Source organism: Somniosus microcephalus, chromosome 10 (genome assembly GCF_052327205.1).
Source record: "Somniosus microcephalus isolate GS21.2 chromosome 10, FLI_Smic_1.0, whole genome shotgun sequence".
NCBI classification, from domain to species: domain Eukaryota; kingdom Metazoa; phylum Chordata; class Chondrichthyes; order Squaliformes; family Somniosidae; genus Somniosus; species Somniosus microcephalus.
In genome coordinates, this window is record NC_140996.1 from 206,168,245 (window position 1) to 206,195,672 (window position 27,428).

At 45.0% G+C, this 27,428-nt stretch overlaps 1 protein-coding gene across 2 annotated transcripts; it reads left to right on the plus strand.

Moving 5' to 3' along the window:
* Positions 1 to 1,806: 1,806 nt before the first annotated feature.
* Positions 1,807 to 26,788, plus strand: LOC147112040 (nucleoside hydrolase-like). Of its 2 annotated transcripts, none has more exons than XM_085999533.1 (6): positions 1,807 to 2,081; positions 7,582 to 7,772; positions 12,274 to 12,453; positions 18,394 to 18,505; positions 20,755 to 20,891; positions 23,184 to 26,788. In XM_085999533.1, exons 1-6 carry the CDS (start codon positions 1,991 to 1,993, stop codon positions 23,529 to 23,531), a joined length of 1,059 nt encoding a protein of 352 aa, XP_085855659.1. In that variant the 5' UTR covers positions 1,807 to 1,990; the 3' UTR covers positions 23,532 to 26,788. The 2 variants fall into 2 exon arrangements, with proteins under 2 accessions (XP_085855659.1, XP_085855660.1); XM_085999534.1 differs by having other exon boundaries at positions 1,807 to 2,029.
* The last annotated feature ends 640 nt before the right edge of the window (positions 26,789 to 27,428 follow it).

The window sequence follows — 27,428 nt, forward strand, 5'->3', positions numbered from 1 at the left end:
GTGCTCTCAGTCTGTGGGTATTGTGGTCACTGGTGCAGTGTGCTCTCAGTCTGAGGGTATTATGGTCTCTAGTGCACTCAGTCTGTGGGTATTGTGGTCACGAGTGCAGTCAGTCTGTGTGTATTGTGGTCACTAGTGCAGTCAGTCTGTGGGTATTTTGGTCACTAGTGCAGTGTGCTCTCAGTCTGTGGGTATTGTGGTCACTAGTGCAGTGTGCTCTCAGTCTGTGGGTATTGTGGTCACTAGTGCAGTCAGTCTGTGTGTATTGTGGTCACTAGTGCAGTGAGCTCTCAGTCTGTGAGTATTGTGGTCACGAGTGCAGTCAGTCTGTGTGTATTGTGGTCACTAGTGCAGTCAGTCTGTGGGTATTTTGGTCACTAGTGCAGTGTGCTCTCAGTCTGTGGGTATTGTGGTCACTAGTGCAGTGTGCTCTCAGTCTGTGGGTATTGTGGTCACTAGTGCAGTCAGTCTGTGTGTATTGTGGTCACTAGTGCAGTGAGCTCTCAGTCTGTGAGTATTGTGGTCACGAGTGCAGTCAGTCTGTGTGTATTGTGGTCACTAGTGCAGTCAGTCTGTGTGTATTGTGGTCACTAGTGCAGTGTGCTCTCAGTCTGTGAGTATTGTGGTGACTAGTGCAGTGTGCACTCAGTCTGTGGGTATTGTGGTCACTAGTGCAGTGTGCTCTCAGTCTGTGGGTATTGTGGTCACTAGTGCAGTCAGTCTGTGAGTATTCTGGTCACTAGTGCAGTGTGCTCTCAGTCTGTGCGTATTTTGGTCTCTAGTGCACTCAGTCTGTGGGTATTGTGGTCACTAGTGCACTCAGTCTGTGGGTATTGTGGTCACTAGTGCAGTCAGTCTGTGTGTATTGTGGTCGCTAGTGCAGTGTGCTCTCAGTCTGTGAGTATTCTGGTCACTAGTGCAGTGTGCTCTCAGTCTGTGGGTATTGTAGTCACCAATGCAGTGTGCTCTCAATCTGTGGGTATTATGGTCACTAGTGCAGTGTGCTCTCAGTCTGTGGTATTATGGTCACTAGTGCAGTGTGCTCTCAGTCTGCGGGTATTAGGTCACTAGTGCAGTGTGCTCACAGTCTGTGAGTATTATGGTCACTAGTGCCGTGTGCTCTCAGTCTGTGAGTATTAGGTCACTAGTGCTGTGAGCTCTCAGTCTGTCGGTATTATGGTCACTAGTGCAGTGTGCTCTCAGTCTGTGAGTATTAGGTCACCAGTGCAGTGTGCTCTCAGTCTGTCGGTATTATGGTCACTAGTGCAGTGTGCTCTCAGTCTGTGGGTATTATGGTCACTAGTGCAGTGTGCTTTCAGTCTGTGGGTATTGTGTTCACTAGTGCTATGAGCTCTCAATCTGTGGGTATTATGGTCACTAGTGCAGTGAGCTCTCAGTCTGTGGGTATTGTGGTCACTAGTACAGTGAGCTCTCAGTCTGTGCGTATTGTGGTCACTAGTGCAGTGTGCTCTCAGTCTGTGAGTATTCTTGTCACTAGTGCAGTGTGCTCTCAGTCTGTGGGTATTGTAGTCACTAGTGCAGTGAGCACTCAATCTGTGGGTATTGTAGTCACTAGTGCAGTCTGCTCTCAGTCTGTGGGTATTATGGTCACTAGTGCAGTGTACTGTCAGTCTGTGAGTATTGTGGGCACCAGTGCAGTGTGCTCTCAGTCTGTGAGTATTCTTGTCACTAGTGCAGTGTGCTCTCAGTCTGTGAGTATTGTGGGCACCAGTGCAGTGTGCTCTCAGTCTGTGGGTATTACGGTGATTGGTGCAGTGTGCTCCCAGTCTGTGAGTATTACGGTCATTGGTGCAGTGTTTAAGCGGGGTTTTGCTACAGAGGCACCGCTCCCCAGTTGGATACAGGGACCGGGTTCTGAAGCACCAGGAAATCCGCCCGCTCCGCGAAGAGCCAATCCGCCTGGGGACTGAGTGCAATAGCGAGTTGCGGCGCTAAATTGCTGTTTCTCGGGTATCTGTGCAGATGTGGCATGTCTGAGCACCGAAAGAGGTCGAAGTGCCGCCGGCCGGTAAAGGCGCTGAAAGTCTGCGAGAGCATGAGCTCCCGGGCATTGCGAAAAGGTGCGGTTTTAAAAACTCGCTGTGGTTAAGAACAAGGAGTTGAGGGACATTTTCTGAAGCTACACCAGTGATCCGGATTGAGCAGACCCGCGACAAAATTCTTATCCGACTTGGAAATCTGCCTTGTGTCTCCTACATAGATACATAGAAGATAGGAGCAGGAGTAGGCCGATTCGGCCCCTCGAGCCTGATGCGTCATTCAATGAGATCATGGCTGATCATCCAAATTCAGTACCCTGTCCCTGCCTTCTCCCCATATCCCTTGATCACTTTAGCCTTAAGAAATATATCCAACTCCTTGAATATATTTAATGAATTGGCCTCCACTGCCTTCTGTGGTAGAGAATTCCACAGGTTCACCACTCTGGGTGAAGAAATTCCTCCTCATCTCTGTCCTAAATGGCTTACCCCTTATCCTTAGACTGTGACCCCTGGTTCTGGACTCCTCGGCCATCGGGAACATCCTTCTTGCATCCAGTCTGTCTAGTCCTGTTAGAATTTTATAAGTTTCAATGAGATCCCCTCTCATTCTTCTAAACTCTAGTGAGTACAAGCCCAATCGACCCAATCTCTCATACGTCATTCCTGCCATCCCAGGTATCAGTCTGGTGAATCTTCGCTGCACTCTCTCCATGGCAAGAACATCCTTCCTCAGATAATGCGACCAAAACTGCACACAATACTCAAGGTGTGGCCTCACCAAGGCCTTTTACAACTGCAGCAAGACATCTTGTTCTTGTACCGATATGTGTCGGTGCAGGCTCGATGGGCCGAAATGGCCTCTATCTGCACTGTGGGGTTTCTGTGATTCTGTGATACTCGAACCCTCTCGCTACGAAAGCCAACATACCATTTGCCTTCTTAACCGCCTGCTGCTGCTGCCTTCCTCTGATAAGCCATCCTCCCCAACAATGTTTGAGAGGGGGATGGTCACAGGGGATCCCTGCACTACCTGCCTGCGCCTACTACTCTGCCTGGTGGTCACCCATTCTCTTCCTGCCTGTGCAGCTTTTACCTGCGGTGTGACCAACTCCCTAAACGTGTTATCCACGATGTCCTTAGCATCGCGAATGCTCCAGTATGTATCCACTCGCAGCTCCAGCGCCGCAATGCGGTCTGTCAGTAGGTGCAGCTGGATACACTTCCCGTACACATGGTCGTCAGGGACACAGGAAGTGTCCCTGATTTCCCACATAGCGCAGGAGGAGCATACCACGGGGCCGAGCTGTCCTGCCATGACTTGCCCTTTAATTCATTCAAATTAAATTAAATCAAATCAATCCCACCAATTACACTACAATTAAATGATATACTTAAGGGCCCTGGTTTACCAGCAGTCCCCGCTACACCACAGACACCCTATAAACCACAAAATTTAAGTATGGAAAAAAGGAGAAAGAGAGAAATACTCACCAACCAATCACTTACCTAATCGACACTCGGCAGATCTCCAGTCAGCTTCTGTGTTACTAACTCAAAATAGTCTTACAAAGAATTTACAGCACAAAAACTGACTACTGGTCGATACACACGAGACTCCTCCCACTCTATTTACTTCACTTAACCCTCTCTGCATAACCTTCTACAGAAAACGAAACACTGCGGATGTTGGAAATCTGAAATATAAACAGATAATGCTGGAAATGCTCAGCGGCAATGTTCCCTCTAATTTTTTTTCGTGCACCATCTCTTTAACTGGCTGCGGGCCCATTCTAATTTTCGCGCAGGCGCGGTTTCTTCCATCTAACAGCCAGTGAGCGGCCCGCGTGGGAACTCCAGACCACTGCGTAGCTTAGTGGGAACGTTGCTCAGCAGGTCAGGCGGCATCTGTGGCAAGAGAAACTAGAGTTAACCTTTCAGGTCTGTGACCAATGTTCCCCCTAATTTTTTTTGGCCGGCACGGCCCCTTTAATGGGCTGCACGGGCCATTTAAAATTCCACGCATGCGCGGTTTTTCTATTTAAAAGGTGACTCACCGGCTGCGCGGGACCTGCAGAGAGCTGTGCAGCATAAAGGGAATGTTGTCTGTGACCCTTCGTCAGAACTGAAAAAAACGCCTGTGTTTCATCCTTTTGTTCTTGTCTCCTCCTCTCTCCGCTCCCTACCCAACGTCCCTGACTCTGCACTTGCTTAAAACCTGTTACATCTGTAACATTTTCCAGTTCTGGCGAAAGGTCATCGACTTGAATCGTTAACTCTGTTTCTCTCTCCACAGATGCTGCCCAACCTGTTGAGTATTTCCAGCATTTTCTGCATATCCTTCAATTCCTTTCTCCTTCATGTACTTATCCAGCTTCCCCTTAAATGCATTTTTTGCTATTCACCTCGACCACTGCATGCGGTAGCGAGTTCCACATTCTCACCACTCTGAGTGAAGGCCTCGGGGAAAATCACTTAATGCTATAAGTTGCCCTGTAAGGGGCCTCTTTTTTCTTTACATAAATGTTCACAACTCTCAGTAAGTACTTTCGTCTGAACTTCTACAAAGTTCTAACAAGTGACTGACTTTTCGAGTGAGAAGCTGAATCACAGAAGAAAAGAGAGTCATTGAGACCAGGTTCGATTTGCAGACTGTGCTAAATTAGCTCATCTTTGCCTGGGCTGGAGTAGTGGCATTACAATTAGCCTCAGCAGCATTGTGATAACTCTTATGTAAATTAGGAACAGGAGTGGGCTATTTAGCCCTTCGAGCCTGTTCTGCCATTCAATGAGATCATGGCTGATCTGCGACCTAACTCCATATACCTGCCTTTGCTCCATATCCCTTAATACCTTTGGTTAACAAAAATCTATCAATCTCCGATTTAAAATTAACAATTGATCTAGCATCAATTGCCATTTGCGGAAGAGAGTTCTAAACTTTTACCACCCTTTGCATGTAGAAGTGTTTACTAATTACACTTTGAAAGGTCTGACTCTAATTTTTTGACACTATCCCCTAGCCCTAGACTCTTCAACCAGCGGAAATAGTTTCTCTCTCCACCCTATCTATTCCCCTTAATATCTTGAAAACTTTGATCAAATCATCCCTTAACCTTCTAAATTCTAGGGAATACAACCCGAGTTTGTGTAACTTGTCCTCGTAATTTAACCCTTGGAGTCCAGGTATCATTGCCACTCGGCAATACATTTTTGACAAGGTCTTTTAAGAATTCATTTCAAATTCTCATTGGGCACATTATGGAGCTTTTCCCTCAATAGCATAGAATTCAAGGCCTTTAGTAGCTTTGTGCACTGTCTGGTGCGCAAGCTGCAAGTGCACAAAGGGCTTCTGGGCCACACTGTCATGTGCACCCAAGTACGGAGTGCAGATTAGGCCTTGGACCTGCTTGCCCAATAACAAAGGCCCTGGTACCTTTTTTTTATTTGCTTATGGGATCTGGGCATCGCTGGCAAGGCCAGCATTTATTGCCCATCCCTAGTTGCCCTTGAGAAGGTGGTCATGAACCGCTGCAGTCCGTGTGGTGAAGGTACTCCCACAGTGCTGTTAGGTAGGAAGTTCCAGGATTTTGACCCAGCGACGATGAAGGATCGGCGATATACTTCTAAGTCAGGATGGTGTGTGACTTGGAGGGGAACTTGGAGGTGGTGGTGTTCCCATGCACCTGCTGCCCTTGTCCTTCTAGGTGGAAGAGGTCGCGGGTTTGGGAGGTGCTGCCGAAGAAGCCTTGGCGAGTTGCTGCAGTGCATCTTGTAGATGGTACACACTGCAGCCACGGTGCGCCGGTGGTGGAGGGAGTGAATGTTTAAGGTGGTGGATGGGGTGCCAATCAAGCGGGCTGCTTTGTCCTGGATGGTGTCGAGCTTCTTGAGTGTTGTTGGAGCTGCACTCATCCAGGCAGCATCAGACCACGTTCTGTCATATTATCAGCCTCATAGTCTCTTAATATTAGCTCTTCAAGCGTTACCTGAAAAGTTTCTACTGCAAAGTAAATGTTGATAAATCTGAATGTTCAGTTGAAAAAAGTTGTGGTTCATCCATGACTTGGTGTCAGAAAGGCAGCCAGATAGTCTGGAGGTGATCGTAGGGTCTTGTATATGAGAACAAAACTGTTCTTTCTAAAGGGGAATTCTTAATGTGAGGGGCAGAGGCCCATAGTTCAGGATACAGCTAGGTTTGAAAGAAAAAGAAACCACTTGCATTTATATAGCGCCTTTCACAAGCTCAGGATGTCCCAAAGCATTTTACAGCCAATGAAGTACTTTTTAAAGTGTAGTCGCTATTGTAATGTAGGAAACGCGGCAACCAATTTGCGCACAGCAAGCTCCCACAAACAGCAATGTGATAATGACCAGATAAACATACAAACAAACATACAAAATTCTTACAGGGCTTGACGGTAGATGCAGGGAGGATGTTTCCCCTGGCTGGGGAGTCTAGAACCAGGGGTCACAGTCTCAGAATAAGGGGTCGGCCATTTAGGACTGAGATGAGGAGAGATTGTTTCACTCAGAGGATGGTGAATCTTTGGAATTCTCTACCCCAGAGGGCTGTGGAGGCTCAGTCGTTGAGTATGTTTTATACAGAGAATGTAGATTTTTAGATATTAAGGGAATCAAGGGATATGGGGATAGTGCAGGAAAGTGGAGTTGAGGTCGAAGATCAGCCATGATCTCATTGAATGGCGGCGCAGGCTCGAGGGGCCGAATGGCCTACTCCTGCTCCTATTTCTTACATTCTTAATCTGTTTTTAGGTTTTGGTTGATGGATAAATATTGGCCAGGACATGGGGAGAACCCCCCAGTTCTTCTTAGAAATAGTGCCATGGGATCTTCTACGTCCAACTGAGAGGGCAGACAGGGGCTTGGTTTAACGTCTCATCCGCAAGACGGCACCTCTGACAGTGCAGCACTCCCTCTATGGGGTGACCTGAAGTTGTGAATGGCACTATATAAATTCTTAAGTTTTTTGCATTGATGCAACAAACCAATATACAGGAAATGCTCTTTTAACCAGCAAAATTCAGGAGTAGGTTCAGGTAAGTTTTACTATATATTAGTGGCCGTGTAACCGGGGTTCCTGGATCTGTGGCTGTGTAACTGGGGTTCCTGCACTTGTGGCCGTGCAACAGGGACTCCTGGATCTGTGGCCATGTAACTGGGACTCCTGCACAAGTGCCGTGTAACCGGGGCTCCTGCACCTGTGGCCGTGTACGGGGCTCTTGTACCTTGGTAAGTATACCTCTCTGTAATCCGGACTTTTTGATCAACCGGCACCACGCCGGTCCCGTCGGTGCCGGATAAAAAAAGAGTTTCCTGTAACTGAGCCATTAATGTATTTTCTTATTGTGTTCACTTAAATAGTTGAATGAATGATCGAATGGTCCGTAACAGAAGGATTTTGAATTAATCTTATCTCCTTTTTATATAAATCCTGAACCAATACTTTCTAGGAAACTAGTTACACATTCACCAAGGTTCAACACTACCAGAAATGTTAACTGCAGGACATCAGACCAATGTGTACTGTTTTAAACTCAATCTTACTCTTTTCCCATAGATTTTAAGGTGGCAAGGAAGCTGTTGCTCGTGGATGTCGACTGTGGGGTGGATGATGCCCAAGCCATAATGATGGCTGTAGCAGCTCCTAATGTGCAGATCCTGGGTATAACATGCACTTATGGAAACACAACAATTGACAATGTGTGCAAAAACGTGCTTCGAGTGCTAAAACTTTGTCAAAGGATGGAGGTAGGTGATGAAGAGCACAGGGGCAAGTGACTGTGACTCTTTGTGCCTTTTGTTCAGTAACCACTTAGTTCATAGGAGAACAAAATATATTTATAGCCACTAAATAGTCAAAATGCTTATTAATGTCTCCGGTTTATTGATGGTGGGCCAACAAACATTGAGGGCTGGATTTTACGAACCTCGACGGGTCCGTGGCGGACGATGTCAGTGGCGGGTCCCAACCCCACTGCTGGCTCCATCCCGCTCTGTGAAATGACTTTCCGTTGATGGGGTTTGTTAAGCCCGCCCAGTGTGTTCCCTGGCCAATTAGAGGAAGCGGGTCTGGTGATGTCACTCTTGAAGGGATGCGTCATCCTTGAAGGGATGCAGTTTCCTTAAAGGGACCATGGCCAAATTTCTTTAGACATTGGTGCTGTCAGTGTTCTACAGCACTGAGGTGCTGCAAACACTGACAATCACTGCATAGAGATGCAGGGCTGCACCCAGGCTCTCCCATGACTCCCTCCATATGCTTATGGAAGGAGTCACAGCACGCAGGAGGTTCCTCTTCCCTTCCATAGGCGGAAGAGACCTCCGCCTGGCAGCACATTGCAGAGGAGGGCACAAGCAGGGATGTGGTCAGGAGGACCTGGGTGCAGTGCTGCAAACGCTTCAATGATCTTAGTAGATCACGAAACGTTAGTACAAAGCCACACGCAACCTCATCCTGCTGTGCCTCTCATCACATCCCCATCACTCTTGCCTTCCCTACCCTACTCCTGCAGAACCTTACTCACACCAACTTACCTTGCACTGCCACCCAATACTCTCTATCGATATTATCACATCCCCATCTCACTAGCCACCCCTCACACTCCCCCTCATAGAAACATAAAAGATAGAAGGAGTAGGTCATTTGGCCCCTCGAGCCCACTCCGCCATTTAATGAGATCATGGCTGATCGTCCAAACTCAGTACCCTGTCCCTGCTTTCTCCCCATATCCCTTGATCCCTTTAGCCTCAAGAAATATATCTAACTCCTTCTTGAATATATTTAATGAATTGGCCTCAACTGCCAGAGGAGAGAGGTGGGTGATGAAAATCATGAATAAAGGAGCAGCGTGCTTAGAAAAACAACCCTTTGTAATGACAGGAATCCTTTCCTCGGTGTGTTTTTTTAATTAGAAAGCAGTCCTTTTTTTAGAAATATGATTCTCTGGATGTGGGCAAGGCTGCCTTTATTGCCCGTCTCTCGTTGCCCTGAAAAGGTGGTCATGGGCCTTCTGTGTCAGCTGTGGCTCAGTGGGTAGCACACTTGCCTCTGAGTCCAGGGACTTGAGCACATAAAGCTAGGCTGACACTCTAGTGCAGTGCTGAGGGAGTGCTGCACTGTCGGAGGTGCCGTCTTTTGGATGAGACGTTAAACTGAGGCCCCGTCTGCTCTCTCGGGTGGACGTAAAAGATCCCATGGCACTATTTCGAAGAAGAGCAGTGGCGTTATCCCCGGTGTCCTGGCCAATATTTATCCCTCAACCAATATAACAAAAAACAGATTATCTGGTCATTATCACATTGCTATTTGTGGGACCTTGCTGTGCGCAAATTGGCTGCGGCGTTTCCCACATTACAACGGTGACTACATTCCAAAAAGTACTTCATTGGCTGCAAAGCGCTTTGAGATGTGCAGTAGCTGTGAAAGGCGCTACATAAATGCAAGTCTTTCTTCTCCTTGAACGGCTGAAGACTCTGTGATGATGGTGCTCCCACAATGGTGTTAGGCAAGGAATTCTAGGATTCTGACCTGATGTCGGTGAAGAAACATAGGAACAGGAGCAGGCCATTCAGCCCCTTGAGCCTGTTCCGCCATTCAGTTAGACCATGGCTGATCTGTACCTCAACTCCATTTACCCGCCTTAGCTCCATATCCCTTGATACCCTTGCTGAACTAACTTGATTGTTTGATTGTACAGCAGTTGTATATTTATCTATAATAATGCTGATTTGCCTTTAATACTAAATTATGATTATCAGATGGATTTAATTTTCTTTTCGGTTAGTTTTCTATCAATCGCTCAGTTTAGTATATTTAACTTACCACGCCTACCTACTTCTTTAAAGCTGATAGATTTTTGTCCTTGCCTCTTATGTATATTTTTCAAGTTTAGGAGCCTAATTAATCTACTGTATTAAATATTAAAGCTTGAATAAATAGTCGAACATTTCGCTTTCACTCCCTGGGCTCCTCCCTCAATAATGTTACTTTTTCAAATTGTTCACTCCGTTTGTTTCAGTGCTGCCAACGCTCGGATTTCCCGCGCTGTTTTTAAATGCTCTCCTTGCCCCTTTCCCGCGATGCTTTACTCTGTCACTGCTCCGATTCTCTGTGCTGTTTTTAAATGCTCTCTCTCCGGCCGGGCCATTTCCAGTTTGTTGGGATGGCGTCTGACTTGGAGGAGAATTTCAAAGTGGTGATGTTTCCACAACATTGCTGCTCTTCTCCCTCTTGATGTTAGAAGTTTCAGGGGGAGCAGGTGCTGTCGAAGTAACCTTGGTGCGTTGCTGCAGTGCATCCTGTAGATTGACAAATGGTCGTTGTGGTAAACCACTGTTTGTATTCCTGTTTGTATTCCACTGTGTACATGCCTGGACATGCCTCGGCTGACTCCTCCCACAGGTCCTAGTATAAAGGTGACTGCTCCCCAGCCCTTGGTATCCTGGACCGGTCGACCACTCGAGGCAGACCTCCATTCTGTTGTTAATAAAAGCCTTTAGTTACTCTTCTAACTCTCAGTCTTTTATGAGTAATTGATAGCGCATCAGTCGTAGAGAGCTTTCTCAACTGATGCGCGCACACACACAGGCCACGAGAGGTAACGAGATCAAGGATGTGAGTGAGGGTGAGGTTGAGGAAGGGCAGGAGAGCAGTGAAATCGGAGGAGAAGGAACTAGGGGAACTCAAATGTAGGTTAAAATCACCAAGGATGCGAAATTGCTTGGTAGGCATCGGGGCCTTTAACCACTGAAGCTGCAGAGGAAGACTCCCTTAAAAAGGACAATTTCTGTTGGGTTTTGGGCCTTGCTTTGGAGTGTTTGGTGGAGTTGTTGATCCAATGAAATTTTGCACCTGTGGGCTGACGGTTAATTACATATTGTAACATTAAGGTCCCACGTGTACCAATTCGTTTTATCCGTGCGCGACAAGACACCTGGAATAGGGCTTACGGTCCTCTATTTACGACCAGGGCACGTCTCTTCTAATCTCTTCCATGCCTGTGTAACCAGAATTCCCTCTATGTACATTCGTGTGCAAATTTTGCCTACTGCCCCAGACCTGAGCCCATTACTTCTCCCTTTCTTGGGCGCTTCTCTTCTGTCTCCGCCCCTTCTCGCCCAGTCATGCCACTTTTCTCCTCTCTTGGGTACTTTGCCTCACCCAACCCATTGCTACTACTCGGCCTTTCTACTCTCCTGATACCGCCCTCGGCTTGAAGTCCGCTCCGCTTGGAGAAGCCCTCGGCTGCCCTCTGTGGCTATCTTGGCATTCATCAAGGTACCTGTCACTGCCTCCTTATGAGCAGCAACCCCCTCCTCAAAAAAAACATCCTCAACCCATGCAAGTTGTTAGAAGGAGGTTGAATCATATTAGAGGTAGCTCAATAAATTCCACATTAAGGTAAATATTTATTCATGGACTATATTTATATGATGGCAGTTTGTAAAGGAAAGGCTTTCTGATGGTTTGACTTCAACTAGGGATGGCTGCTGATGCCCATATCCCAAGAGTCAATAAAACTTCAGCTGCCATTAAATTAGTTTTTTTTCCAATTACTTTTTCTCATAAAAATACTTAAATACTTCCTGTTTAATCAGAGCTTTAATTGCCAAACTCTGAAAGCATTTCAGAAAATGAAACGCTTTATAGAGTGTAGCGATTGTTGTTTCGTAGGCAAATGCAGTAGCCTTTTTGTGCACAGAAAGATCCCACAAAGAACAATAAGATGAATAACCAGTTAATCTATTTCTGGTGATATTGTTTGAGAGAAAGCTGTTACCCAGGGCACTCTCACAACTCACTACAGGAAACTCTCTGGTATCCGGCACTGACGGGACCGGGATGGTGCCGGTTGATTAAAAATTCCGGATGACGGAGAGGGTTATCTACCGAGGCTATTTTTAACAAACAAAGAGTCAGACTCCTGTTATTGAGGTGTTCGGACTTCTGACAGCGCCAAGAAGCTGAGTAGTGGCAGTTCGGGGAACTGCCACCACGGGAGACTCTGACTTGGTAACATTTCCAGTTATTGAGGACTTGTTTTCGGAGTATGAATTTTGCCGGTTAATAGAGAATTCCGGATATTTAGGTGCCGTTTAAACGAGAGTTTCCTGTACTCTTCTTTGAGTAGTGCTGTGGGATCTTTAACGTCCCCCTGAACAAGTATCTCAGCCCACTATTTGCAAGTTTTATGCAGTAAACACAATCAGATCAAATATGGAATCATTTAAAGACTTTTCCCCGTTGCAGATCCCTGTGTTCCGGGGTACCTGTAGTTCCCTCCTTGGACAGAGTTTGGATTCTCTGGCTTACTATGGAAAGGACGGGCTGGGGGACGTTCCAGACCCTAACGCTCCGGGACTGGAAGACTTGCAAGCTGAGCACGCGGTGAATGCCATGATACGGATAGTCACTGAACATGCCGGTCAGGTGAGGTGTGCAGGCTTTTGGAAAAGAAAAACCGAGTGGTCGGTGGGAATCTTCATATGAATACTGACACTGAAACAAATCCAATAGAAGCTGGATAAGCGGACTTCTGAATCTGTCTTAAAATGTTGGCAATTTAGTTGCAGCTATTACAATTAAATTGAAGTGACTAGGATGGCTACTGCTTCATCAGACAGCTTGCTGAATGCAAGACACAAGCAGACATCCTTATCATTTAATATTTTAATTAGGTGACCAAATCTGAGGCTTTGAATGTAGTTAGTTTGTATCAGTGTGTGGCATTGGGCTAATAACCTGTCGTATTGACAGTCAATTCATGGAGATTCCCAACCCAAATAAACTCCTGTCAATTATATATTTTGGGTGCCCGTTTTGACATCTTAACTGTTTTATAGAGGTCAGCTGTATATGTATATTATGTACTACCACAACAGAGAAACATTTTAAGGTGAGACTACACCTGGAATATTGCGTATAGTTTTGGTCTCCTTACCTAAGGAAAGATATACAGGAACCTCTTTGGTATCTGGCACCGATGTGACCGGGATGGTGCCGGTTGATTAAAAATTCTGGATGACGGAGAGGGTTATCTACTGAGGCCATTTTTAATAAACAAAAGTAAAAAAATGCAGTATACAGTACAGGAAACTTTGTGCTATCCGGCACCCACAGGACCGAGCTGCTGCCGTTGCCTCAAAACTGCCGTACTCTCCAGAGTTAATGTTGAGAGATACGGAGATTCTTATCTCCGTATTTGACAACAAACACTGTTGCTTAGCAACAGCTTCTAAACACTCGGGTGTGGCCTGCAAGCTCTGTAGCTGAAGCTGTTGCGATAGCTACAGACCTTGCACAGCTTGACTGTTCAAACAAAGCAAAAAAAAAACAAACAAAGAATAAAAAACGGCTGCTGATTTTTGCCAGTGGCTCCAGATTGCCGGATAGCTCACCTCCGGATAGCACAAAGTTTCCTGTAATTGGGTACTCATAGAAGATAGGAGCAGGAGTAGGCCATTCGGCCCCTCGAGCCTGCTCTGCCATTTAATGAGATCATGGCTGATCATCCAAATTCAGTACCCTGTCCCTGCTTTCTCCCCATATCCTTTGATCCCTTTAGCCTTAAGAAATATATCCAGCTCCTTCTTGAATATATTTAATGAACTGGCCTCCACCGCCCTCTGTGGTAGAGAATTCCACAGGTTCACCACTCTCTGGGTGAAGAAATTCCTCCTCATTTCAGTCCTAAATGGCTTACCCCTTATCCTTAGACTATGACCCCTGGTTCTGGACTCCCCGGCCATCGGAAACATCCTTCCTGCATCTAGTCTGTCCAGGCCTGACAGAATTTTATAGGTTTCGATGAGATCCCCTCTCAATCTTCTAAACTCCAGTGAGTATAAGCCCAATCGACACAATCTCTCCTCATACGTCATTCCTGCCATCCCAGGTATCAGCCTGGTGAATCTTCGCTGCACTCCTTCCATGGCAAGAACGTCCTTCCTCAGGTAAGGCGACCAAAACTGCACACAGTACTCAAGGTGCGGTCTCACCAAGGCCCTGTACAACTGCAGCAAGACATCCTTGTTCCTGTACCAAACCCTCTTGCTACGAAGGCCAACATACCATTTGCCTTCTTAACCGCCTGCTGCACCTGCATGCTTACCTTCAGTGACTGGTGCACTTCTCCTTATCTATTGCCATTCAAATAATAATCTGCCTTCCTGTTTTTGCCACCAAAGTGGATAACCTCACATTTATCCACATTATAGTGCATTTGCCATGTTTCTGCCCAATCACCCAACCTGTCCAAATCGTACTGGAGTTTCACGACATCCTCCTCACAGCATACCCTCCCACCCAGCTTTGTGTCGTCTGCAAATTTGGAGATATTACATCCAATTCCCTTGTCCAGATCATTAATATACATTGTGAACAGCTGGAGTCCTAGGACCGATCCTTGTGGTACCCTACTAGTCACTGCCTGCCACTCGGAAAACGACCCGTTTATTCCAACTCTTTGCTTTCCGCCAACCAGTTCTCTATCCAAGTCAATACCTTGCCCCCAATCCCATGTGCCTTAATTTTGCACGCTAATCTCTTATGCGGGACCTTATCGAAAGCCTTCTGAAAGTCCAAATACACCACATCCACTGGTTCTCCCTTATCTATTTTACCAGTTACATCCTCAAAAAATTCCAGTAGATTAGTCAAGCATGATTTACCTTTTGTAAATCCATGTTGACTTTGTCCGATCCTGTCACTGCTTTCCAAGTGCTCTGCTATTACATCTTTTATAATGGACTCTAGCATTTCCCCCACTATCGATGTCAGGCTTACCGGTCTATAATTCCCCGCTTTTTCTCTACCACCTTTTTTGAATAGTGGGGTAACATTAGCTACCCTCCAATCCATGGGTACTGTTCCAGAGTCTATCGAGTTCTGGAAGATGACCAGCAATGCATTTACTATTTCTAGGGCCACTTGCTTAAGTACCCTAGGATGTAGATTATCAGGCCCATGGGATTTATCGGCCTTCAGTCCCATCAATTTTCCTAACACCATTTCCCTACAAATACTGATTTCTTTCAGTTCCACCCTTTCATCAGACCCTATGTTCCCCGGCATCTCTGGGAAGTTATTTGTGTCCTCCTTTGTGAAGACAGAACCAAAATATGTATTTAGTTGGTCTGCCATTTCTTTGTTCCCCATTATAAATTCCCCTGATTCTGACTGCAAGGTGACGCTTGACTTCACCAATCTTTTTCTCTGCACATATCTATAAAAGCTTTTACAGTCAGTTTTTATGTTCCCTGCAAGCTTACTCTCATATTCTATTTTCCCTTTCTTAATTAATCCCTTTGTCCTCCTTTGTTGAATCCTAAACTGCTCCCAATCCTCAGGATTATTGCTTTTTCTGGCCAATTTATATGTCCTCTCTTTGGATCTTATGCTATCCCTAATTTCCCTTGTTAGCTACGGTTGAGTCACCTTTTTTGTTTTATTTTTATGCCAAACTGGGATGAACAAATTCTGTAGTTCATCCATTCGGTCTTTGAATGTTTGCCATTGCCTATCCACCGTCAACCCTTTGAGTGACATTCTCCAATCAATCCTACCCAACTCGCTCCTCAGACCATCGTAGTTTCCTTTATTTAAATTGAGGACCCTAGTCTCTGAGTCAACTACTTCATTCTCCATCTTAATGAAGAATTCGATCATATTATGATCGCTCCGACCCAAGGGGCCTCGTACAACAAGATTGCTAATTAATCCTTTCTCGTTACATAATACCCAATCTAAGATGGCCTGATCTCTGGTTGGTTCCTTGACATATTGGTCCAGGAAACCATCCCGTAAGCACTCCAGGAATTCCTCCTCCACAGTATTGTTACTAATTTGGTTAGCCCAATCTATATGTAGATTAAAGTCACCCATGATGACTGCTGTGCCCTTATTGCACGCTTCTTTAATTTCCCTTTTAATGCCATCCCCAACCTCTGCCTTACTGTTTGGAGGTCTATATACCACTCCCACTAATGTTTTCTGCCCCTTAGTATTTCTCAATTCTACCCATACAGATTCCACATCAGTTGAGGGTAATCCATAACTCTTTAATTACTTAACAGTAAAACAAAACTTATACAGTAAACGACCGTATACAGCGCGGGAGAGTCAGACTCCTGTTATTGAGGTGTTCGGACTTCTGACAGCGCCAAGAAGCTGAGTAGTGGCAGTTTGGAGAGCTACCCCCACTGACTAACTCGGCCACTGCGGGAGACTCGGACTCGGCAACATTTCCGGTTATTGAGGTGTTTTCGGAGTATGAATTTTGCCGGTTAATAGAGAATTCTGGATATTTAGGTGCCGTTTAAACGAGAGTTTCCTGTACTTGCCATAGAGGGAGTGCAACGAAGGTTTACCAGACTGTTTCCTGGGATGGGGGGATTGTACTATGAGGAGAGATTGAGTAGACTGGGCCTATATTCTGTAGAGTTTAGAAGAATGAGAGGTGATCTCATTGAAACATACAAAATCCTTACAAGGCTTGACAGGGTAGATTCAGGGAGGGCGTTTCCCCTGGCTGGGGAGTCTAGAACCAGGGGTCACAGTCTCAGAATAAGGGGTCGGCCATTTAGGACTGAGATGAGGAGAAATTTCTTCACTCAGGGTGATCTTTGGAATTCTCTACCCAGAGCTGTGGAGGCTCAGTCGTTGAATATTTTTAAGAACATAAGAAATAGGAGCAGGAGTAGGCCATTCGGCTCTTCGAGCCTGCTCCTCCATTCAATGAGATCATGGCTGATCTTCTGCCTCAACTCCATTCACCGGCCCTATTGCCATATCCCCTGATGCCCTTACTAGTCAGAAATCTATCGACTTCTGTTTTGAATATACCCAATGACTGAGCCTCCACAGCCCTCTGGGGTAGAGAATTCCAAAGATTCACCACCGTGTGTGTGAAGAAACTTCTTCTCATCTCAGTCCTGAATAGCGTACCCTTTATCTTGAGACTGTGGCCCCTGGTTCTAGACTCCCCAGCCAAGGGAAACATTCTCCCATCATCCACCCTATCAAGCCCTGTAATAATTTTGTATGTTTCAATGAGATCCACTCTCATTCTTCTGAATTCAAGAGAATACAGGCCTAGTTTACTCAATCTCTTCTCATACGACAGTCCCGCCATCCCAGGAATCAATCTCGGGAACCTTCGTTGCACTCCCTCTATGGCAACTATATCCTTCCTTAGGTAAGGAGACCAAAATTGTACACCGTACTCCAGGTGTGGTCTCACCAAGGTCCTATATAATTGGAGTAAGACTTCTTTACTCCTGCACTCAAACCCTCTTAAGACAGGGGTCGATAGATTTTTGGATATTAAGGGAATCAAGGGATATGGGGATAGTGCAGGAAAGTGGAGTTGAGGTCGAAGATCAGCCATGATCTCATTGAATGGCAGAGCAGGCTCGAGGGGCCGAATGGCCTACTCCTGCTCCTATTTCTTATGTTCTTATTTGACCAATTTATGCATGTTTTGTTACCTTTTCTAAAAATGTATCTGAACTAAGTTTTAAAAATAATTTAGCCCCTTTGATAGTAAAGGAAATATAACAACAACTTGCATTTATATAGCACCTTTTTAATGTAGTAGAAATGTCCCACGGTGCTACACAGGAGCATTGTATAGACCCCTGCTGCTGACCCGTGCTTCCCCAGTTTGGAGTACAGGTTGGTTCAGGCAGTTGACTTCACATCCAGTAAAGAGTGATTCGCTGCCAACAGGTTTCATATGGGTCATGGCTAGTACAGGAAACTCTTTTATTCGGCACCGGCGTGGTGCCGGTTTATCAAAAAGTCCAGATTACAGAGAGGTATAGTTAAAAGGTTTGAGAGCAACAAATCCAGGCTTCCCTGTTGCTTAGCAACAGGTGCAAGAAGCCCGGCCCCAAACCAAGCGTCCCTGTTGCTTAGCAACAAGTGCAGGAACCCCGATTACACGGCCACAGATCCAGGAACGGCCACTAATATGAAGTAAAACTTACCTGAACCTACTCCTGAATTTTGCCGGTTAACAGAGATTTCTGGTGCCGGTAAATCGAGAGTTTCCTGTACCAGGTTCCATCTAACGGACATAGGTTTCTATGGACAGATGAACAAGATTGGCCAAATGCCTTGCCTTTTATCTGTTATCTTAGTGGTGAAGAACTAGTTTAGCTTCATCAATGAGAGCAAGCAAGTTCAAATTTCAGGGCCAGAATTTAAGTTTAATACAAAATTACTCTGAATACAAAACTGATCCTTTGTAAATTGATTGTGCGATATAAACAGCAAAACTGTATATTTAAGTTTCACATTAATACTAGTCCACTGTAACTTTTGACATCTCACTGCCACTATCCAAAATATCTTTTTATTATCTTGCAGATCTCGCTTGTGGCTATTGGCCCCCTGACCAATTTAGCTCTGGCAATTAAAATGGACCCCACATTCTCTACAAAGCTGAAACATTTGTATATCATGGGAGGAAACATGGAAGGTACACCAGATAGTCTGGTTCTTTATTCAGCATTTCTGTAATTCAACCCTGAATATTGCAGAGTAAAATTAAACAGATCCATAGGCTTTTTTAAAAATATTGAATAAATCAACATCAATCTAAACATGTTTTTGTTCAAAGATACTAGGCAGGTTATTTTTTTTTAAATGTATTCTAACAAGATATTAGCCATGTCCCATACTTTTGTAAGAAGCTAAACTATTCAGATAAACCAGCTAGATGAGGTTCTTTCAATGCTTCCTTGCAGAACTTGAGATTAACCAAATGCCTTTCAGTGAGAAGAGCGAGACAATAGTCTGATTTCTAGTGAATCAACAGGATACAGTCTCGGGTATATGTTTACAGAATTGTATTTTGTCTGTGCATTCAGAGGCCAGACACACTAAAAAGACTAAAAGTTGCCAGTACTGAAACATTATGCTCAGGGCTGCTGTGTCATGTAAAACACATCTATCCTAATGAGACTTATAGGGGAAGTAAACTTTTGTGCTCATCAAGGTGCGGGATGTTCGTGCTGGGCAATGAAACTCTTCCCATTTCAGACACCCAGCATCAATGTGAAGCACTCCTTGCTCTGGTGAAGCACGTTCAGATGCAGAGTAAAGCAACCTCTGTGTGCCTCAGGGTCAATCTCATAAGAACTATTGCATCAGTGACATTTTTTCCATTTAGCACCTTTGAGTGAGATTGCCAATTACGGGCACAGCAGTGAGTTTTGTGCTAGCGACCCATGGTCACTAGATTGTCGGACACCAATGAATGGCAACTCGATGCCAATAGTATTCTTTTTCTTTTCATGGGCTTTGGACGCCGCTGGCAAGATCTTGCTGTATGTGGGAATGGACTGCTTCATTATCTGAGGAATTGCGAATGGAGCTGAACACTGCAATCATAAGAACGTAAGAAATAGGAGCAGGAGTAGGCCATACGGCCCCTTGAGCCTGCTGCGCCATTCAGTCAGATCATGGCTGATCTTCGCTCTCTCAACTCCACTTTCCCACCCGATCCCCATATCCCCTGATTCCTTTAGAGTCCAAAAATCTATCGATCTCCACTTTGAGCATCCACAGCCCTCTGGGGTAGAGAATTCCAAAGATTCACAACCCTCTGGGTAAAGATATTTCTCCTCATCTCAGTTCTAAATAGCCGACCCCTTATACTGAGACTATGAGCACTAGTTCTGGACTCTCCAGCCAAGGGAAACAGCGTCTCAGCTCAGATTTTTGGACTCTTAAGGGAATCAAGGAATATGGGGATCGGGTGGGAAAGTGGAGTTGAGAGATCGATGATCAGCCATGATCTTATTGAATGGCAGAGCAGGCTCAAGGGGCTGTATGGCCTACTCCTGTTCCTATTTCTTATGTCCTTATGATTGCAGTGTTCAGCTCCATTCACAATTCCTGAGACAATGAAGCAGTCCATTCCCACATACAGCAAGACCTTGCTAGCGACACTCAAATCAAGTTGCCAATCATTGGTGTCTGCCAATCTAGTGACCGTGGGTCTCTAGCACAAAACTCTCTGCCATGCCCTGTCAAGCCCTCTAAGAATTTTATGTTTCAATGAGCTCACCTCTCCTAATCATCAACAAACAGTCCCACTTCTGCCCTTATGATGGAGTGAAGGTCATTGATGAAGATGCTGCCCTAGGCTCAACTATCTTCTAGTGGGAAAACAATGTTTAACGGCTTTGTAATTAAAATAATTGACATATTAAAATGCTTTGCTACTTTCCATCCCACAACCTCTTCCACCTAGAAGGACAAGGGCAGCAGGTGCATGGGAACACCACCGCCTCCAAGTCACACACCATCCTGACTTGGAAATATATCGCCGTTCCTTCATCATCGCTGGGTCAAAATCCTGGAACTCCCTCCCTAACAGCACTGTGGGTGTACCTTCACCACACGGACTGCAGCGGTTCAAGGCGGCGGCTCACCACCACCTTCTCAAGGGCAACTAGGGATGGGCAATAAATGCTGGCCTTGCCAGCGACGCCCACATCCCATAAACAAATAAAAGAAAAATCAGTAGTGGTTGCCACTCCCAACAAGTTGGCTCCAGTCAGTCTAATGAAGATGTAACTTCCATTTTGAGTCTCGCATTTAAAACAAATTTAAACTTGCTTGATAACCTTGCTTTCATTCAGGCTCCATTTGCTGTAGACTGCTTAGGATTCAGAAAGTTCTGCTGGAATGAGGTTCACGAAGATTTTGCTTTATTTTCAGCCAGAGGGAACGTAACGGTCTGTGGGGAGTTTAACTTTGCAACAGACCCAGAAGCAGCTTCCATTGTCCTGAATCAGTTCGTATGTCCGACCTATATAGCCACGTGGGAGTACATTACACGTCATTCACTGTCTTGGGTAAGATAAACAGGATATATAATAATTACAAAGTCAAAAATGGTTGATGCACATACACTATTTTACGCTTTTAATTCTGATTTAGTTTTTTTTTTTTAATTCATTCACGTGAAGTGGGTTTCGTTGGCAAGGCCGGCATTTATTGCACATCCCCAGTTGCCCTGAGATGGTGGTGGTGGGTTCTTATTGAACTGCTACAGTCCATGTGGCGAAGATGATCCCACAATGTTAAGCAAGGAGTTCCAGGATTTTCACCCAGCAGCAATCTAGGAATAGCGATATATGTCCAAGTCATGATGGTGTGTGACTTAGAGTGATGTATGACCTAGAGTTGATGGCGTTCCAATGCATTTGCTGGCCTTGGCCTTCTAGGTGGTAGAGATCGCGGGTGTGGGAGGTGTTGCCTCAGAAGCCGTGGCGAGTTGTCACAGTGCATCCTGTAGGTGGTACACACTGCAGCCACGGTACGCCAGTGGTGAAGTGAGTGGATGTTTAGGCTGGTGGATGAGGGGCCGATCAAGCGGGCTGCTTTGTCCTGGATGGTGTTGAGCTTCTTGAGTGTTGTTGGAGCTGCACTCATCCAGGCAAGGGGAGAGTATTCCATCACACTCCTGACTTGTACCTTTGTAGATGGTGGAGAGGATTTGGGTAACTAGATGTGCCATTAGCTGTAGAATACTCAGCCTCTAACCTACTCTAGTAGCTGTAATGTGGTAGGTCCAGTTGAGTTTCTGGTAAATGGTGACCCCCCTCCCAAGATGTTGATGGTGGGGGACTCGGCAATGGTAATGTCACGGGGAGGTAGTTAGGCTCTCTCTTGTTGGAGATGACCATTGCTTGGCAATAGTGTGGTGCGAATGTTACTTGCCACTTACGAATTCAAGCCTGGATGTTATCTAGGTCTTGCTGTATTATCGGAGGAGTTGCGAATTGAGTGATCACCAGCGAATAGCCCCATTTCTGAGCTCACTTTCATTCTGGCTCTATTTGCGATAGAATGCTCAGGATTCAGAAACCTTTAAAGTTCTGCTGGAATGAGGTTCAGGAAGGTTTTGCTGTATTTTCAGGCAGATCTGTTATATTACATTGAAAAAAAGAATATTTTTCCATAGCATTGAACATTTTTTGATTGAAATAATTTTAAATTAAGTTATATAGGTAAAATGATGATGTAATTGTTGCTTTGTCATTTTTTTAAATGGGGTCTTTGACAAGAATAAAATCATTGTGAGGCATTATGTAACTGGAATTGCTTTGCAAATAGGGGAGAGCAATAATTTATGAAGGGGACAGATTTTCATTAAATTATATGTTCTTTCATGATTGAAGTAAACCAGATAATTTACCAATGTTCTATTAATTATACATCTCTTACTGTCAAAGTGCGATCAAATCTGGAAGGACATTATTGGCCCGTATTTAGTGGCCCCTATGGGTGCGTAGGCGGCTGTAAGGGCCTCTCAAATTCTGGGTTTAGGCATGCGCGAAAACCCGGAACTTGCGATCTGTCAAGAATCTTCTTGACAGATCGCAGTCATCCTGGGGAAAAGGGCATCCGCTGGCCGGAGAGCTGGGCTATTTGCCCAACTTCTGCACGTGAAATTCTAACGTCTGGTAAAAGCAGGTGTAAGGCCTACTTTTACCAGTGTAAGAGTTTAAATGAAAATTGAAAAATGTCTTCAATCATTTTAACACATGTAAAATAAGGTAAGGTTATTTTTAGCCCCTTTAAAACATTTAAATTTATTTTTCAAAAAATTTAATTTTTGTTTTAAATGTTTAATTATATTGTATTTTAAATATGTAATTTACATTTTTAAAAATGTAAATGTGTTTTTTTATGTGATCCCCATTCATGCTTATGGGGTTTCTGTGCGTACAGAAACCCCATTAGTATGAATGGGATCCCCCTTCTTTCGTTGGTTGGGCTGGCCCGTGTGATCCCAGGGGCGCTCGTGAACCGGCTGTGCCCCCGGGGTATGTGGGCCTCTACACATGTCTACTCCTAGAGGCCCAGGAGCGCGTGGATCCTGAGGCAGAAGGTAGGTTCGTAGATTTTTATTTTTGCCGGCCGCAAATTCCGGCCCATTAATTTTAAAGAGTGAAACTTTACTGAGCTATTTGATACTGTGGACGAATATCATCACTGATGACAATCATAGTGAGGAGTCTCTATGATCTGCTCGTGTTCTTTTGATATCTATATGCCAGTGGTAACTTCACCATGTAGGAGTGATAGTGAGAGAGATTCTCCGAAGCAGCTAGCTGACTATTCTGTTGTGTCCATTACAGGAGTTTTTTCACGAGTGGCTCGATCAAGGCGGTGCGAAGGCTTGCTTCATGAAGGCGATAACGGAGCACCACAGTAAAGATGCTATGGTCAAGCAAGGCAGTAAAGAGTTGCATCTTCAAGCAGGGTTTGTGTCCTGTGATTGCTATGCAATGGCAGCGGCTATCGACGAGAGTGTTGTTACTGAATACATGCAATGCGGAGTCAGTGTGGAGTTGCAGGGAGCGCTGACCAGAGGGATGATGGTCCTGGACACACTCAACCTCCTGAAAAAGCAAAATCGAGCTTTTGTGATGACGAATTGTGATCTCAAGAAGTTTAAGCAGCTGATGATGTCAGCTCTGAAGTAGACAGTGGGAGAAACATAAACATAGAAGATAGGTCGGCCCCTCGAGCCTGCTCCGCCATTCAAGGAGATCATGGCTGATCACCCAAATTCGGTACCCTGTCCCTGCTTTCTCCCCATATCCCCTTAGCCTTTAAATATATTCAAGAAGGAGTTAGATATATTTCTTATGAATTGGCCTCTACTGCCTTCTGTGGTAGAGAATTCCACAGGTTCACCACTCCTCTGGGTGAAGAAATTCCTCCTCATCTCTGTCCTAAATGGCTTACCCCTTATCCTTAGACTGTGACCCCTGGTTCTGGACTCCCCGGCCATCGGGAACATCCTTCCTGCATCTAGTCTGTCTAGTCCTGTTAGAATTTTATAAGTTTCAATGAGATCCCCTCATGAATGTAAAAGGTATGATCAGTAAGTTCGCGGATGACACGAAAATTGGTGGGGTGGTAAATTGCGAGGAGGAAAGCCTCAGGCTACAGGACGATATTAACGGGTTGGTCAGATGGGCGGAAAAGTGGCAAATGGAATTTAACCCTGAAAAGTGCGAGGTGATGCATTTTGGACGGACAAATAAGGCAAGGGAATACACAATGAGTGGTAGGACCCTAGGAAGTACAGAGGGTCAGAGGGACCTTGGTGTACATGTACATAGGTCCCTGAAGGCAGCGGAACAGGTAGATAAGGTGGTTAAAAAGGCATATGGGATACTTGCCTTCATTAGCAGAGGCATAGAATATAAGAGCAGGGAGGTTATGATGGAGTTGTACAAAACGCTGGTGAGGCCACAGCTGGAGTACTGTGTGCAGTTCTGGTCGCCTCACTATAGGAAGGATGTGATTGCTTTGGAGAGGGTGCAGAGAAGATTCGCCAGGATGTTACCTGGGATGGAGCGCCTCAGCTATGAAGAAAGACTAAACAGGCTGGGGTTGTTTTCCTTGGAGCAAAGGAGGCTGAGGGGGGACCTGATTGAGGTGTACAAAATGATGAGGGGCATAGATAGGGTAGATAAAGAGGAACTTTTCCCCTTAGTAGGGGGGTCAATAACAAGGGGGCATAGATTCAGGGTAAGGGGCAGGAGATTTAGAGGGGATTTGAGGAGGAACTTTTTCACCCAGAGGGTGGTTGGAAGCTGGAACTCACTGCCTGAAAGGGTGGTAGAGGCAGGAACCCTCACAACATTCAAGAAGCATTTGGATGGGCACTTGAAATGCCATTGCATACAAGGCTATGGACCAAATGCTGGAAAATGGGATTAGACTGGACAGGGATTGATGGACGGCGCAGACACGATGGGCCGAAGGGCCTCTTTCTGCGCTGTAAAACTCTATGACTCATTCTTCTAAACCCCAGCGAGTATAAGCCCAATCGACCCAATCTCTCCTCATACGTCATTCCTGCCATCCCAGGTATCAGCCTGATGAATCTTCGCTGGACTCCCTCCATGGCAAGAACATCCTTCCTCAGATAAGGCAACCAAAACTGCACACAATACTCAAGGTGTGGTCTCACCAAGGCCCTGTACAACTGCAGCAAGACATCCTTGTTCCTGTACTCCATCCCTCTCGCTACGAAGGCCGACATACCATTTACCTTCTTAACCGCATGCTTACCTTCAGCGACTGGTGCACAAGGACACTCAGGTCTCGTTGCACTTCCCCGTCTCCCAATCTATTGCCATTCAGATAATAATCTGCCTTCCTGTTTTTGACACCAAAGTGGATAACCTCGCATTTATCCACGTTATATTGCATCTGCCATGCTTCTGCCCAATCACCCAACCTGTCCAAATCATACTGGAGTGTTAGGAAATATATATATAATATTCTTTGTGGTAAACCACTGTTACTGTTTTCATTGTTGTTCACTACTGTTATCGTTATTGCACATTGTTACCTCTTGCTACTCACTGTGTACCAATGCATGACCTGGTATAAAGGTGGCTGCCCGGCAACCCACTTCCTTCTTGGAACCAGTCGTCCACGAGAGGCATGCTCTGTTCTTTAGTTAATAAAAACCTTTTCATTGCTTTCCTAATTCATCGCCTTTTATGGAGTAATTGATAAGCGTATCATTCTTTAATAACATAAGATTTTAATATGATTAAACTAATGACTGAAAGTGCTGATTTAGCTTAAAAACTGAGAATAATGAAAGTGCTGATTTAGCTTAAACAGAGAACAAAGGAATGATTGATGTACCAGAGATCCAATCAGTGTGATGTAGTTGAACCAACCATAGCTCTGCATGCATGCTGCTGAGCCAATGGTAATAAAGGGGGCGGGTACATCTGCTGCTGTATAAAAACCAGCCATTTTGAATCTGCCTGCCCTTTGTATTAGTAGCACTGCATCCTGAACTGGCTGGCTGCAAGTCACCAGTACCGGGGGATCGTCGTCTGAACCCAGATCTGCAAGGCAGAGGTCTGGGGAGAGCTGCTTGCTTCGTGCTGATGGGGAGCTACTTGGAAAAGCTGCAGAGAGAGTCACCAACTCCAGCTGCTGCTGTGTGCTCTGCATCCAGAACTCAAAGTGGGATTCAGTGATCGTGAAGAGAATTCAACGAAGGGGTTCGGAGTCGTAAGTCTTGCAGACATTATACATACCATGAGCTCCAACTTAAGTGCGCCAATGAAAGAGTGCACTCGAATTTGGACACAGGGACAGATTCTCCTTTGAATCCATGTAAATGGAGAATGTATGTTTATTATGTCTAGATTCATTCTAATGCATGCAAATGTCTAATTTAGTTCATTGACCTGTAATCTTCTTATACTGTCTGATGTTAAAACTATAAAGTAAGATAATTAGAATTAAACCATTGTAGTAGTGATCTCCTTACTGGACTATAGAATACTGTCTACAACAGAGACCACATCTCACATATATCTAGAGAACCGTGAAGGGGTTACATATATATATTCTTTAATAACATAAGATTTTAATATGATTAAACTAATGACTGAAAGTACTGATTTAGCTTAAAAACTGAGAATAATGAAAGTGCTGATCTAAGCTTAATACTGAAAGTGCTGATTTAGCTTAAACAGAGAACAAAGGAATGATTGATGTACCAGAGATCCAATCAGTGTGATGTAGTTGAACCAACCATAGCTCTGCATGCATGCTGCTGAGCCAATGGTAATAAAGGGGGCGGGTACATCTGCTGCTGTATAAAAACCAGCCATTTTGAATATGATGTTAATCGGATGAAGGAAGTCAAACAGTGTAAATCAAGTGATGCAATAAATCGACTATTTAAAACTCACCACCGGACTCGCAAACTTTTATTTTAGTGTGTTGACCTCAGATCAGTGTGGTCCACTGAAATTAATTACCCGATCTAACATGGAGTTTCTCGGCATCCTCCTCACAGCACACACACCCACCCAGCTTTGTGTCGTCTGCAAACTTGGAGATATTACAGCTAGTTCCCTCGTCTAGATCATTAATATATATTGTGAATAACTGGGGTCCTAGGACCGATCCCTGCCATACCCCACTAGTCACTGCCTGCCACTCGGGAAAAAGACCCATTTATTCCAACTCTTTGCTTCCTGTCTGCCAACCAGTTCTCTATCCAAGTCAATACCTTGCCCCCAATCCCATGTGCCTTAACTTTACACGCTAATCTCTTATGCGGGACCTTATCGAAAGCCTTCTGAAAGTCCAAATACACCACATCCACTGGTTCTCCCTTATCTATTTTACCAGTTACATCCTCAAAAAATTCCAGTAGATTAGTCAAGCAAAATTTACCTTTTGTAAATCCATGTTGACTTTGTCCGATCCTGTCACTGTTTTCCAAGTGCTCTGCTATTACATCTTTTATAATGGACTCTAGCATTTTCCTCACTACTGATGTCAGGCTTACCGCTCTATAATTCCCCGTTTTCTCTCTACCACCT